The sequence below is a fragment of the Argiope bruennichi genome, chromosome 1, assembly GCF_947563725.1.
Source record: "Argiope bruennichi chromosome 1, qqArgBrue1.1, whole genome shotgun sequence".
Classification (NCBI taxonomy): Eukaryota; Metazoa; Arthropoda; class Arachnida; order Araneae; family Araneidae; genus Argiope; species Argiope bruennichi.
The window spans coordinates 109230670-109247647 of NC_079151.1; the positions used below are offsets into that span (position 1 = coordinate 109230670).

At 26.0% G+C, this 16978-nt stretch overlaps 1 protein-coding gene across 1 annotated transcript; it reads right to left on the reverse strand.

Moving 5' to 3' along the window:
* Window positions 1–2799: 2799 nt before the first annotated feature.
* On the reverse strand, window positions 2800–16858 carry LOC129964152 (NF-kappa-B inhibitor cactus-like). Its single transcript, XM_056078864.1, has 7 exons — window positions 16650–16858; window positions 14704–15132; window positions 13635–13740; window positions 10141–10399; window positions 8024–8112; window positions 5837–6094; window positions 2800–4515 (listed from the first exon to the last, which is right to left on the reverse strand). The coding sequence occupies exons 2-7, from the start codon at window positions 15090–15092 to the stop codon at window positions 4456–4458; spliced, it is 1161 nt and encodes a 386-aa protein (XP_055934839.1). The 5' UTR covers window positions 15093–15132; window positions 16650–16858; the 3' UTR covers window positions 2800–4455.
* Window positions 16859–16978: the final 120 nt, after the last annotated feature.

Genomic DNA, 16978 nt, shown 5'->3' on the forward strand with positions numbered 1-16978 from the left:
TTGGGGTTGTAGTGGTCCGGTCTGTATGGATTTTAGTTATATTAATGTCTTGTTTTAAAGCAACTCTAGGACTATGTTGGGACGGATATCGTAATTTTGAACCGCGGTCAGATTATGAGGACGATATCTGAGTTGGTACCCACCTCTCCAAACTTCCACATCACACGAGGGGGAGGACGTTTGGCCCCGATGGATTTAATGTGCACCAGACCCTCTTACACGATGGTACTTCGATGGAAGCGGGTCTCGAACACATAGCCCTCCGGTTCCGAAGCCAAGACTTTACCACCAGGCCACCGCGGCCTACAGTGGTCAGGTGGTAATGTCTCACTTAAAAGATTTCAAAACCCAAATCCAGCTAAATAAGTTGCTAATGAATATTAGTATTAGTACGCAAGAATATCTAAAGTGTTTTGATTACGAACGCATTTGCAGTTTGAAAAAGACATTCTTTAACACGTAAAAAAAAGTCAACAGAAATAAAACGTGAGCTCAGTTTTTTTTTTTTTTTTTTTTTTTTTTAAATGTTCAATATATGAAGAAAAAGAAGGTTTAACTTATAAATGGGAAGAATTTTAAACTATTTTCTAAAAGAGAAATACTTTCTTTACAGTAACTACAAACTTTAAATGTTTTTCTCGAAATAATTTTTAAGAAATAAATTAGCTAACATTTAACATAATATCTCCAAATTATTAAAAAAACTTTAATGAAATTTTCAGGGAATGTTTTGTATACTATTTTTAACTACCTGAAGTAAAAGTTTTGATGTACATTGCATGCTTTTTTATTTACAGCTTTTTTTTTATTAGAAAATAAACGGGAAATTTAGAATAACATCTATATTGTAACATAAAAATCTTTATAATCTTTTTTACATTTTAATCTATCGCCTAGGTTTTAGTTTATTTTGAAGATAATTATATTATGAGCATAAAGAAGATTATGATTATTCCATTAGAATTTTGTGTAGTGTTAGTCGTTTTGGTCCGAGTTTGTTGAAATTTACTTCGAAGTTGTCAATTAAAAAAAAAAAAAAAAAGAAGATTTGTACAGAAATTTGTGTTTTATATTTTTATGTATTATTTAATTATAAAATATCAAAGAAAACTTTAAAGATAGATTTTAAAAAATGGCTTCCAATGTATGCAGTCACTTTAAGATTTTATTTACTTAACTTACGACTTTATAAAATTATTTTTGCTTCTAAACGTTCAATGAATACATTTATTAAAAAATCATACAGCTAACTGCGTATAAAAAAAAATGAATATTTTAAGAGACAATTAAATTTTTCTCAACAAATTTTTACTTGTTCTTTGTTACTTTAGCCACAAAATTCTTAATTTTCTCTTTTAAAAACGGATATTCAGTATTTTTTTAATTTTAATAATAATCTGATTTAATCTTAATAATTTAAACCCTTAATGTAGTTTTATTTATAAATAAATGATTTAGAGCTTTGACTAACATATCAAAAGTAAGTAATGTAATCAATATTATTGTCACATTATTTTTTACTCTTTAAAATAACTTTGAATTTATAAAATTTCAAAAAGTATCGCTAATATATTTAAAAAAAAAATTAAGATATTACACAGACATATGACTCTTTAGTCCATCTACTAAATCTGAGAAGAATGGTCATTCCAAAAGTGTTACTGGAGTGTGAGAAAACTTTTTAAAATCAAGATAATTTTTTAGAAAAAAAGGACATGGAAGTTCATTTGAAATACAGAAACTAATAAAAAAGCAATTTTGCAAAAATCGCTGACAATGTACAACTTAGAAGATGCACCTCAGTTATTTAAAATCGATCATCCTAACATTGAAACTGGACTCTCTGCAGGATCAGCAAGTTCAAGATTGTGAAGTGCTCATATTGGAAATTTTTTCCTTTTCTTTTAAAAACGTGTGATCGAAAAAGGAACAATATTAAAACTCCAGTCACTTAATTTTTTACAACAAATATAATGCTAATAGTATGAAATTAAATTGCAGGAACTATCCACTGCAAATTAGGAAATTCACTGAAAAAGAATTGGATTTAGATATCGAAGTTTGTATAAATCAGCAAATCAAAAGAAAATTCGAAGAAAATATTTTTGAAATCAACTATTTAATTAGAGCTGGTTTTTCAATTAACAACCCTTTTAAAGCATGTTCATAACACCAAGCAAAAGAGTTAAAAAAGCAAACAGATAGTTTAACATGCAGTTAAAAATTGATCAATTATAATTTTTTTTAAAAATTATAATTGATAAATTTTTAATTGGGTATTTAATGATTTAAATTTCTATTAAAATAAATACTATTTAAAAGATTAATATAATGAGCTTATTTATTTTTCTTTTATATTTAATGTTATGAGTAATAACAATATTAAATATGTGAAATCAAATAAGCACTTAAAAAACAGTCAATTGTAAGAAATTCAAAAATTCATTTGTGAAGTAGACAAAGTGATTTTTTTCTCTTTTTTGTTTAATAACTGTTATTTATTTGAAAAAAAATTAGTCAATTTTTATGAATGGTTCAGAAAAATTAACTTTTCTGGACTATCCAACAATTTTTTTTTCTTACTTTCTCAAAAATTTTAATCAGAAGAAAACCTAAATATGCTGATAAACCAATATTGCTAAAGAGATTAACAATCACTGATGTATTGCATGAAATGAGTATAAAAGCATTTATATTACAATAAAAAATGCTTTTAAGTTAAAAATAAATAAATCATTCACATCAGTGGTATAAAAAATATTTTAATGTTCTTAATAATAATATAAAATATTTTGCATGGTACAAATATCTTACAAATAATGAAAAAGTTGTAGTGTTAAGTATATAAAGAAAGAATAACAAATAACAAGAAAATATGTTAACACAAAAAGATAACTTCTGAGAAAATGCATTGTATTATACATAGACAAAAATAAAATAAATTATAGAGCATAAAACGAAATGCTTTCAGTGATAAAATGTTACTAGCAACTTAAAAAGTATTTTAATTGTGCCTTTACATTAATAACAGCCAATATATTTCTATACAAACATTACAATCATTAACATTAATTAACAACACTCAATCATCAGTTCTTTAGCATATTATACATCACTTTAAAACATGTGTCACATGATATTTGTACTCTTTCTTTGCTTGTCACAGATACAACAGGGTGTCTACCAAATTATGAGGGGAAAATTAGGATTTCATTAAAATATTTGTTTATTATTATTCAAATATATTTGGCATTTAGGCTAATTGATTTGAGAAGAGTAAAATAAATTCTAAGTAATTTTTAGAAACATCCCATTAAACTTTTTGTACATAAAAAAAAAGAAAGAAAAATAACTTTATTTGCAAATGGCAGACACAGGGCTTTAAGCCAATTGTTAAAGAGGTCTCTTGATATTTTCCTATAACATTTCCATAAACTCTCTAGGAAAAGCATATTTCAATTGCTGGTTTGAAATAAAGTGTGCATTAAGTTAAAGAAATCTAAATTTATGCATACCAATCCATCTACCTATAGCTCTAAATTAAAAAAAAAAAACAATGTACATTTTAAATTTAAAAGAAAAATCTTGCAAAAATATAGCATTTAATTCAATAATTAGTTTTTCCATTAGCTCTTTAGCAAGAAAAGTCTGTTCTTCTAGAGTACATATTGCAAACCATGTCATTGAACAATTAATAGTGAATTTTCTGCACTTGCGATTTATGCTTGGATAACACAGCCCACAGCTTAACATTACAAAAATGTTTTATGGCAAAACTTGATATTTAATGCTAAGAATTCTGGTCAGCTATAATACAGTAAGATGGACCTGATTAGTGGATAACCAAAGTGACTGTCATAATATCAGGTGATGGATGGATGGAATTCCTGTATTTGATGCACCATAATTGCACTCAATCATTAGAGGGCACACCACCTGATTTTAAGATGAGGCAACCCCATCTTCAGATTAGTTCCCATGCAATAAAAATAAAAGACAAGGTTCTTAAAATTGGATTACAAAGCTTTTTGACTGCTTATGATCACAGCATTGGTCTCTGAAGACAAAAAAATTGAGTGAAATCTACAGTTGTTATGATGACTGAAGGGTTTAGCATAAGATGAGTCTAACAAACAATAATTGTAGTAAAAATAATATCAGAAACTTCAATATTTGCCAATAACAACTTTTTTTTGGACAGGTATTAAAAAAACTTTCCATGCATTTTCTTTACACATAAACAAATTCTGCATGGCTGAAAAAATTTCTGTCAGCTTACTACTGACAGAAATTCAGCAACTTTTTCATGGCAGGTAGACCCCCTGAATAAAATGAGTAAATATGAACACTCTTCGAAGGCAGTAAAGCTTTATACTATTAACTAGAACTTTAAACAATCTATAGAATTTAACAGTTAACATAACAATATAGCTCAGGAGTACAAAACTGTTATGATCAACATCCTCTTCTGGCAGATGTATCTCTAGAATTATGAAGTAAACTTTCTAGATCAATCTGCAATAGAAAAATTAAAATCAGTCAAATTAAAAAGAAGCATTTTAGAATACAAGTTAAAAAAAATATAAGATAAAAATTTTCCAAATATACAGTTTAAAAAAAAGTACATAGCTGTAATGAAACAAATTATTTCAAATTGCAAACAACACATGAATAAAAGTATTTCTAATTCATATAAAAAGGAAACTTTTGGAATTTAATACAATGGAATCCCTCATGCCTCAAACTTTTTTTTTTTAGGGATCTAGGTATTTTAATAGGAAAAATGCCTATTATTAAATCAAATTTCTTAAAAACAATAAGAAATTATCCATAAATATCACAATAAAAAATGACTACTGCTTTTGTTCATAATCATGCGAGAATTACCCCTGAGCTACTAATTCTGCAGATTATCTGAATGACCTTTGTCAAGACAACACAGAAGGCAGGAACTAAGATTGGATCCTAATAGCCATCACTGGTCATGTTACAATGCTTTCTGTAAAAGGAATGTCCGATCAGAAAAGTGGAGGTAATTCAAGCCTACAGCCTTACAATACCCGATTTTCATAAGTTCTCAACTCGTATCCTAATTCGACCTACTTTCTTTTATAAGGAGGAAAGAAAATGTGAAGTTTCACTGATGTTAACTGCAAAATATTTAGAAGACAGGAGATTGTTTAATAAAAGATAAACCCTCTTCACCGAGTTATCTGTAAGAATAAATGAATATATTTTTTTATTATTTGATTAAGATTCTTATTCCAAATTCAGTTTAAATTTCTTGTAAAAAATATGACCCCTAAACAACATTCTTTAACCAAGAAAAAAAGTCAGTATCAGTAAAAATTTAAAAAATAAGATCTTTTATTTTGAGAAATATTGGATGAATTTCAAAAAGTATGATATGAAACACATACAGACAAGGATTTAAAATAACACCATTAAAGTCCATTTCATTATAACAGGATTAATCCTGATTGATCGATTTACATTGAACAAGTTAGTCTCTCTTTAAAAATGCTGAGGCATATTAACAAAATCATAAAATATGATGCATAAATATATATTCTATGGGCAATAAAAAAAATATACCATGCTGCAGTTTATCTTAATAAAAAGACAGTACCAAATTTTTTTTGAAAATCTAAATGCATGAACATGAGCACATACAAATACATTTTTGATTAAAATTGACAACAATTAACAATGCAAAACTGAAACTGCAAGTATGGTTAGTTGAATACAAACAAAAACAAGCAATAATTGTAAGTAGTTAAGTGAAGAATATATGCAGTTTCAATATTTTATCCTCAAATAATTTTTTTTTAATTACCTCATCACCAGAAGAGTCTGAATCTAATTCAGAGGAAGATTCTGCATGATCTGTAGGTGTATGCAATAAATTGAATATATCTTGTCTGATCTTTGACTGATTTCTCTTACACAGAGCATAAGCTACGCGCACTGGAGTTCGACCAGCATAATTTCGGACACGTGGATCAACACGACATTTTGAGAGGAGCAATTCGACTAGCTTTAAGTTCCCACTTTCAACAGCATAGTGAAGAGCAGTTCGTCCTGTTTTTCCATCCTGTTGGAGTAGAAAATATTTAAATTAAATAAACTTTCAAGACTTTTTAAACAATTAAAACATTGGGAAACATATTCCAATTCGGGAAATAATATTCACAATAAATACAAACAAATGTATATAGTTAGGAAACAAAGTTTGAAATCTGGATATAAAAATTTTCTGAGCTTATCATTTGCAATTTTGTGAGAGAAAGACAATTAAAAAGATGACTGCATTATTATTATTTGTAAGTACAACTGCAGAGCTAACAATTAACTAGGTTAAAAAACAACAACAAAAAACAATGACTGTGCAATAAATGTGAAGATTTAAAAGTCTAATAATAACGATTGATTCATATAATATGCATATCAAGTATTACTGTGGTTTATTTTATATTTAAGTCTCACTACTTCCTTATTATAGTTGGCCTCAAGATTCAGTTTCAAGAATCGAGATATATTGCCATAATGGAAGTGAAATCTTACTAACATTTTATGATTTTGGTATAATTTTAAGACAGTCAAGTAAGCTAAATGGCTATTACAATAAGAATTCAATTATGTAATAAAATATTTATTGAAAGCAGGAATTTTATAAACATACATCAAATGAAACAGACTGCTTATGAGGAGTCTTCCCAGTTTTCAAAATTAAATAATTAGCTAAAATAACTGTAAGATTTGTTAGTAATAGGAGCCTTTAATTCATATAATTCAAACAATTACAGTTTTACTAATTAAATGTCACAACACGTTTACAGATACGAGAGTTTTTCTCTCTCTTTCGTTCATAATTATATAAGTTATTACCAAAATTATTAACATTTCCAGAAGAAAATTTAATAATTTTTATTTCATTTGAAAATATCCATTTGTAATATATCTAATATTTTGGAAATGTCAATTTATTTAAAGAACAAATAAGTTGAATGAAATATATTTTATGATTTTTTGCTTTTTAATAATTTGATACAGACATACATATTGTAAGTTCTTCACATTTCAGCATTTTAATTAAGTTGCAAAAGTCATCACCATGAACTTAATTCTTAATACTCTTAACTGATACAAATTTTCAGAAATGAACAAAGAATTTTTAAGTTTTTCTTCTAATCTTATTAAAAAATCTCTAATTTAAAAGGAAACAACTAAAACTAATTTTATATAAAAAATAGGAATAGTAAGTAAGAAATAAAAAAGTCTTTGATTAATGATGCTAAATAATTGTGCAGAAAATATTATTTAATACAAACTATTGTGAAGAAAATTGACAGAATTATGTCTTTTAATTGTAAAAAAAAAAAAAAAAAAAAAATGTAATATTTTTAAAAATGACAATCTCTTTTCTTTTCATAGCTGAATATTAGAAGAATCAGATACAGTTTGGTCACTTTTCATTCATTATTTGTGTGGTTTATATATATTTATATAAATGTGATAAATCTTTTATATGATGCTTTTCAAATATATTGAATCTAAGATCATCAATATAGGAAACACATCAGAAACAGCTAAATTAAAATTCAACTCAAAATTGCCTTTCATTACAATAAAAATGCCTTGCTTTCTTTGTAGCTTTCATATGCTTTGACTAGATTGTTGCTCTTTAAGGGTGTATCTTCCTAAATAAAGATATCTTTAATGACTATGATGTCTAAAGAAAGTGTTTAAAAATTTAACAAGATTAGTCTCTATCTCTTCTTTACTTCATATAACATACATATAGAATAATAGTTAATGGTATAAAAAAATAGAAACTTTATTCTTCACATAGTTTTTTCTGGTTGAAAAATATCCTGATTATGAATAGATTACCTATAGGACTAAAATTAAAATTTGGGAATTATTTTGGTTGAAAGACATCGAGCATTTTTAAACATTTTATATTTTATGCTGATCATTAAGTGTGTATTTTTTATCATTAAATTTGGAAACAATCAAATACCTGATCATTCATGTTTGCATTATTGTAGTAAAGACATTCCATTACTTTTAGAAATCCTCCTGTAGCAGCAAGATGTACACATGAAAGACCTGAAATTAGATGTCAGTATTTCATCATGTAAAAGGAATTTTCAAAAATATAAATATTCAAATTTTATCATGTTTTCAACATTCAACACATTATTTTATTTACTTAGATGTGACTAGCTATATTGATTAAATATAAATAATGTTGATTACATATCTGGATTTTTGTAGTAGAGGTAATGCTGATATGAAATATTTAAACTGTATAACAAAGTTTAGCCAATGATTATATTGTAGCAATTTTTTAATCTTACAATGGTTGATTACCTTCATCTAATAAAATTAAGCTATTAATGGTTATTTTAAGAAGTTTTTATTTTTTATTTTTTAAAGTCATAATGAAATTGTCAACAGCGATATAGTCACACTGACATAAAAAAGTAAATAACACTTATTCACTCTCTGTGCACAATTCAATTCAGAAAATTTGCAAGTAATGCAATGATTCAATTTGCTGACTTTTCTAATGATCAGCAGAATGATTTAAGAATGAATTAAATCTAATTGCCTTAGCTAATCCCTCAACAATTATGATGAGATTTGGGTTAGTGTTGGGGATTCCATAAGATCTGCCTCCTGGAAAAATAAAAAATGAAGAGGTAGCTTCTAGCTGTACTTTCTATTTTTGAACTAATTGAAGCATAGTTGGCTTATGCTTGTAGTTCAATCCCTATTCACTGTGTAAGATTTCTTACACTTTCTTTGCAATATTAAAAATAAGGACAAGGTAAATTTATTATATGCTTTTACAGCAAGTAGATGCATGCAGTTAGTTTAAAGTACAATTTTAGTATGATCGTTGGGTATTATTTATGGAGCCGTATTACATAAAGATTAAATTAAGACACATCAATTTTATTTCAATACTTATATCCAACTTAATACTATACTTGTTATTAATATTCACATTAAGATATTTTTTCATGAATTCTGAGTTCGTGAAAGGTACTGCATATTTTATTGCATTAACATTGAAATCTTGGTATACTTTTATTGCTAGTCAATAAATTTTCTTAATTTTCACTGTTAACTCGATTTAGAGAGAACTAAGATCTATAATTTCTCTTTTCTCATTTCATCCTGTAATACCTTTTATCCTCCTCTCAATTAATTGATCATGTACATGCATCATAACCTCCATTTTAGAACTCATTTGGAATTATTATCTACAGCTGAAGAAACAATTGAAAAAACACTTTTCATTAGCTTATAATATTTCTCAAGGATTTATGAAATAGAATGGGGGAGGAAGGAAAAAAAAAAATAGCCACAAAACATTTTAATATATTTTGCATAATGATGAGAAATCTTATATGTTATAGTCAATGAAATTATTAAATTATTTTTGGTACTAAACATGCTTAGTATTAACAAATTTTACCAGTTGTTATTAATAATAACTGATTAATCATCTTAGCTATAATATATTGATACAAAGAAAGAGAAGAACATGGATAATGGAGTTTGAAAGAAAAAAAGCTGACAGGAAAAAGTACAATTAGATTTTAATTATTTTATCTTCAAATTTTATGAATAAAAAGTATACACACACACACACATACATATATATAACATAGTTTCGCACTTATGTGCCCGAAAAAAAGAAAATTTTGAATTAATTTCTATTCTTCTTTCATGAGAGGTTGGTTTTGAATATGGGAGCGAAAGGCAAAACATATCTATTCCCACCAAAACAGACAATGTCTGAGAAGCTATTTCCTTATTTATTACTAATAAGGATTTCTTCAACACATGTTGATTCAAGAAAGGAAATCTTATGTATCTTTGAAAGAAATGCCATAGGCATTAGGGATTTTTATCCCTTCATTTATAGCATAACGCTTCAATGGCATCAACTTTTTAGAGCAAGTTACAAATAATTAAATTTTAAACAATGGGATTTGGATTAGGAAATAAGAGAAAATTTTAGAATAAAGTATGTTACTTTAAGATATAAAAATAGGAAATTAACTAGGATTTAAAATAAGAGATATTATTAACATATATAGTAAAATCTCACATTTAACTTACCATCATAATTTTTCATATTTATGATGTATGATAAATTCTGGTCTTGCAAATATATGGAATACAAACAATTTGCTTCATTAACTTCAGACTCGGTGATTGGTGCAAGCATTGCTTGAACACAATCCAAATCACCTCTACGTGAGGCAATATGAAGAGGAGTATTCCCATGATGATCTTGAATATCAAGAGTAGACCCAGCAACAACAAGCCTTCTAACAATATTTGACTTCCCAGTTAAAGTAGCCAAATGTAGCAAGGTCTAAAATAAATCAATGAAAGAATTAAAATACACAAAGCTCTTTATATTAAAAGATATTATTCTACTATTTATCAGTACCGAAGTATGTACCTATACACAGTAAAACAAAATAATGCTAAGTATTTGAAAAATTAGAATAATTGCACCATTTTCTATTTGCTTAAAAAAATTCAATATATAGAGATATGAAAACTTTGGAAACCTTTATCAGCAATCAAACTTCGTGACAAACAGGTGAAAAATTGATTGATCAAACATCAAGTATAATAAAAATACAATTTATTCCATATTTTGAGTTGATTCTTCATATTACTAGAAATGTTGAATTATCTTATTAGCATTTATAATCTTATATTCTTTTAATATCAGAAAATACACACACACACACATACATACATACAAAAAAAATCATAAAGCTGCTAAAACTATATCTTTTTTCAGCATTTAATCCTCCAAGTATCTAATTATTTTATGCCAAAATTTTCAGCTTTGAATAATTAAGAATTCAAAATAAAGTGCAATTTTAAGTAAAATGCATGAATTAAATATTATTATCTACTTTGACAGAGAACATGAAGAATGGAAAATGCCAGTTTAAGCCATTTAAATGAAATGATGGCATTAATGTACATCTACATTAATTGAAAACCATCTAATGAATATTTCAACGTCTACTGCCAATATTACAATGAAATAATTTTTTTTGAAATTCAAAATAAATCAAGAAAAATTGACAGAGCAAGCAATTCAATATTTACTAATATTTTTGTGGCATTCTAGTTTCTAATAATAATAATAATAGAATATTAAAAATACTTATTAGTGTGATTAAAAAGTAGAAATTTTACTGAAAAAAGTTTCTATGTTTTAATCTTCAATTTACAATTATTTGTTATAATTAAAATTCATCATAAAATTTAATTTTCATTGACATAAAAAATAAAAAGTATATAAAAATAAGACAATATCTATAAACTTGGATTTAAATATGAAATTATGAATATAAATATATAGATACAATCAAACACCAATATTTAAACTATGCAAATTAATAAAGCTTCACAAATATATTGGTAGAGCAAATTAAATGCTTTAGTCAGAATTATAAAACTGCAAAGTAATATGAAAATATAATTTAATAACATATAAAAATCCAATTTGAGACAGCTGTCAAAAAAAAAAAAAAAAAAAAAAAAAATTAATGAAATGTTTTAATTTCTCATATCATTTTATTTTACAAAGGGAATATGCTACAAAAAATTTTGCAACTACAAAGATGTTCTATATGGCTTAATTGCTAAGAGAATTCAAGCAAGCTTCAAATTCTTATACAAAATATTTCAGTATCTTTATAGAGATATTAATTTGCTATAAACTATTAAGTGATAATCAAATATTATGATATATCAGTGAATATTCATATCAGTTTTACTAAATATAGATTGACAATGAAATTTGAATAAACTTCTGTAAAACTAATTTTCTAAAAATACTGAAATCTCCATCTTCTAAAGTGATGAAATTAGATTAAAACATATATTTCCATATAAAAAATGAAAAATATGCTTAAAAAATAGTTCTGAAAGTCACAATGAACTCTTAAGAGAAGTACACAGTGGTCATACAGCGGTTATTGAAAATGAATCTGCGATTCTATAGTTCAAAATGCACCCTAAATTGCATTTTTCAACAAGATTTAACAACTGCTAAAAATAACCAAAAATAAGAGAAAAATTTTAATATATTTTCCTGAATTTTCATATTTAAATAACATTAAACCCAAATATTTATTGCTTCTTTCTAGCCACAAATTTGATATTCTCATATTTCATTTCAGAGCTAAGATAAATTTAAGATATAGAACAACAAGTATCATAAGATTTTGATACTTGTGGATACTTATGGTCCCCAGTTTATTCAGGGTTTTTTCAGATTACAGCAACTTCACTACACATAATGCAACTAACTTTGCAATATTTTTCATTTGCTCTAGCGATAAAACCTGGATGGGTGGAAGGGATGTAAATATTCCTAAGTATCTAGATTTTTAAGTATTACTCTGATATGCAAAGTTTGCAAAGCTGAAGAAAGTACTGAGCATCTGTTTCTTTCATTGATTTCTTTGAACAACAAAGAAATATATTTTTTTAACAAAATGGGCCTTTGCTATTTCCATGATTTTCAACTTTTAGATTAAAAAAAAAAAAAAAAAACTTTTGCAACAGTGGATTTTTTTTTATTTTATAAACAATGTTATTTTTTATGACAGTTTATTTATACAACACATCAATTTTTAAGACTTTTATTTCCCCACCTTTTTCTTAATCTTGCCACATATGACAAGTACATACTTTCTGTTTGGCAAGAATCCTGGGATAAAGAAATGCAAAATAAATTGCATTTTATTAAACCGACTATTAACTTGTGGCCTGCTGTCTCGGCAGATGTCAAATTAACCAGACTACGCACAAACATCTTTTGTTTGGTCAGCGTCCACCGATGTGCTCAGACTGCAATGTTAATCTTACAGTTTTACACATTTTAATTCAGTATCCTAAATTTAATTCTCATTGTGTGCAGTTTTTTAATTCATTAACATTGGAAATGCATGAATTGGTGGGAGAACACCCTCACAGGAGTATCTTTGAATTTTTAAGAGCTATAAATTTTTTCCATTTTATATGAAAACTATTGGCATTTTAAACTTTTTCTTGGAATTTTTTCCTTAATTGGTGTCATAATTTTAAGATCTTTGTCCTTTAAACTTATTGTGCTTTCTTTTTATAAGTGTAAAACGTTGTTTGTATTTTAACCTTGAGGAAATGTTTTGTTTAACAATCATATGGTAATATACACATACCACTTGTTTTGGCGCAGCATAGCCAGTTTTGGCTCTTGCGCCATAAAAAACCAATATCCATCCATTTTCTTAATCTTGATGTCAAAATGAAATCAAAGATAACTTGAAGCCATGTGGTCCAAGAATGAGCATACCTCTCAATATTATTAACAATATCTCAATAATATTATTTTAAATTAAAAAAAAAGATAAGGTAAGGAAAAATGACTAACTCCCTTGGAAATCATTAATCCTTCCTTTCATCAAATACGTTTTAGAAAGCAATGTTTCATAACATTGAACAGTTGCCAAACCTTTTTCCAAACATTGGTAACAAATGCTAAACATTCCATGTACTTAATATAAGAATTCAAATTTAAAAAAAAATAAACTTACTTGATATAAATCATTTGCAATATCTAAGAAATCAGGATGAGGTGCTAACTGAATGAGTGGAAAGATGATGTCTGATCGAGCTTCCACAACAGCTAAGTGTAGAATCCTGCAGTAGATAAAATTTAGATAAAATAGTATAGAGTAAAAACTATTAAAAATATTTTCAGCTTTTTCTAAAAATATATATTTTTTGCAACATTTTATTTAGTAACATTATTACAATAGTCTTTTCACAATCAGGCATACTCTCTTACATGGAGAAAAGTGATGAGAAAAAGTAAATTAATCTGAACTAAATATTGAAATCAAATTAAAAAAATATTTTTTATTACTTTAAAATGCCATAGCAAAAATTAGACAAATACAAAAAAGCAACAAGAAGGATAATTTGAATTAATTTAAAATTTCACAAACAGCCAACTTCTTGTTCGCCAGATCCATACCTCCAAAAGAATAATATATTCAATATTAAATTTTCCGATATAAAAATTCCTATTTTCTTTATTACAACAATATTATATGAATTTATAAAATGGATACTTCTTTTTTTAACAAAATAACAGTCGCTAAAGGGTGGGCTAAGTAAGAACACTTAAGCCACATAGATGTTGTTTTATATATGCCATTACAATTTGTGTATTTTCATCAAAAATATTACTATATTTTACTATTTTTAAATTGAATTTATTTTTCAAAAAAAGTATTTAAAAAATATATTATTGTTCTTTTACATGAAGCATTGACATGAAATTTTAAAATAATGAGATATAAAAAAAATTAAAACAGTAAAATTTCATAACTTACATTAATTTCCTAATTAAATAGTAAGTCCTAGATTTTTTAAAAACAGAAAATTGTTTTTTAATTATAGCTCTTGAAATAAATCATCAAAAAAGTAAAAAACATTGCCAACTAAAGTCGAATCATAAATGATATCATTTTGAAATTTAGACATTTTATATAAAATAGAATAATCTGAAAATCACCGAATAAAACCAGATGCTATAAATATCGAATGAGCATAAAAAATATTAATTGAAATTAGAAAAAAAAAAAAAAAAAAACTTACGTATCACCATCTTTGTCTTGGGTGAAAATATCTTCAAGCATATATTTATCCTTAGTATTGTGTTCTTCTTCATAAGTAAATCTTTCTGATTCTGATTTTTTAGATGAAATATTTTCTGAACTTGTCGGAGAAAAACAGTCTGATACTACACCACTGTCATAAGTTACACTTTGGTCCAATTTTTGTGGAAGATTCAAATCTGATATGGATTTACTGGCTGAAGAATGTGTGCAGGCAATTTCTTCAGATTTATATCCGCAATCAGCTGCTGAATCAAATGTCAAAGATATAGAACTGTCTGTTTCAGAACTGGATATTTTAGATTCTGATTTTAATTTGCTTTCCATTGACTGTTTTTTAACACTTTTATCTTGCTTGACAGACTCCATTTTCCTGAATATTTATCAGAAATCTCCTTTATAGCTTAATCTACAAGAAAATAAAACAATAATCATTAAAAACACCATTTTAAATAACAAAAAAATTTAAAAACATTTTTATACAAAATTATAAGACGATTTAAAAATAACTATATATAACCCCTTATTCCTCATTAAATGAAAAATTTTACAGTTTGGTTCAGAAATCATGAGCAAATTGATATTTATTTAGAAAAAAACTGAAAATTGCATGAAACTTTTATTAACCAGTTTAAATAATATATTAAATGAAATATTTACGAAAATTACAATCAACACAAAAAGCACAATGAAACAACTAGAATTAAAAACCTTAATATCACAAATCTATTAGTGATATGATTTTAACACAGCAAAATATATTTAAAATAATAATATTAATAATTATAGGCCATAAATATCATTACTAATTTAGAAAATAAAGAATAATTAATAACTATTTTGATTGAAAGCTGCAATCAATAGTAGTACGGTGAAAGAAAAATTATGCATAAAGAAAGATATAAAAGATACGTATGGATGAAAATCAATATTTCATTTAAAAAAGTCAGACATGATAGATTTTAATTGTACATGCATTATATACAACACAAAATTTCAGATAAAATTAATTGTATGTAATATTTCATTAGTAGCACCAATGACTAAAAATAAATTATAATAGTAAGTAAACAGAGAACATAATCCGAAATCAAGCAATCAATTATACAATGAAAGTTTAACTTAATGTAAATTTTTTATCAATTAAATAATTTATTAAGGCAGTTCAGATAATAACAAAGAAGCCAAACAAAAAATAAAATTAAATGTACCAATACATTTTAAAACTACATTATTTGAAGAAATAATTCAAACAATGGTTAAAAACGATCAATAAATTAAAATTTTTAGAATAATTTATCTCTAAATTTCTAGTTTCATTCTTAAAAGAACTACCATTTTTACTAGAAGATTATTATTATTATTTTTTTTTCATTTGAGGAATACTGCAAATTACTTTCATATGGAAGAACACAGAAAAATAATGCTTCACTAGTTCATCATTTCAGTAGTTGAATGATTTCTGACATATAACACAATTAATATTACAGCAGAAATTCGGTTTTAAAGTTGTCTTGAAAGAAGACTTCTCGGATATTTCATATGAATGCAAAAATCTCTGGATAAATATGCTTAATGAAGAACTTCATACACTTAACACATATTTGATTCTCATTTCAAGATAATTCTTTCTTTAGAATTTAGCCGTTATAAGTACGATATTATTGATTAAATATACTTAGTTATCTATCCTCCATAACGGCTACATTAACAAATAAAATTATCTTCTAAAGATAATCGACGTCATATATAAAATGCATAGATCTATTTAACAGCTTGTAAATCAATTAAAAGAATGATATTTAAGTCATAGCCAATTAATAGAAAAATATACAGTTTCATTAAGAAGTTAGATGAAATATGGCAAATAACTTTTTACTTCGCAGAAAACCACAAAAAAGAAACTGAAAATTAAAGGGACATTACCTTTCCCAGAAAAATTAGATTTCCATTTCAAATGATCAGAGAAAATACAAAAAGTGAATGAAGAAAATTAAAGGAAAAATATAATAAATGATGTACAAAAATTAAAACTGTTTAAATAAAAAACAATTAAATGAAAGAGAAAATGAAATTAGCAACGACAGAAAGTGCAAGAAAGATAACGTCCGTCCTTAGCCATGGGAAAAACCCAAACATTGGAAAAATCAGAAATTTTTTGAAACAGTCACAATCATGAGTATATGAAGTTTAAGTACTAAAAAATTTTCATTTCACATTTAAATTTTTCAGATTTTAAACTGGTGAGTTATATA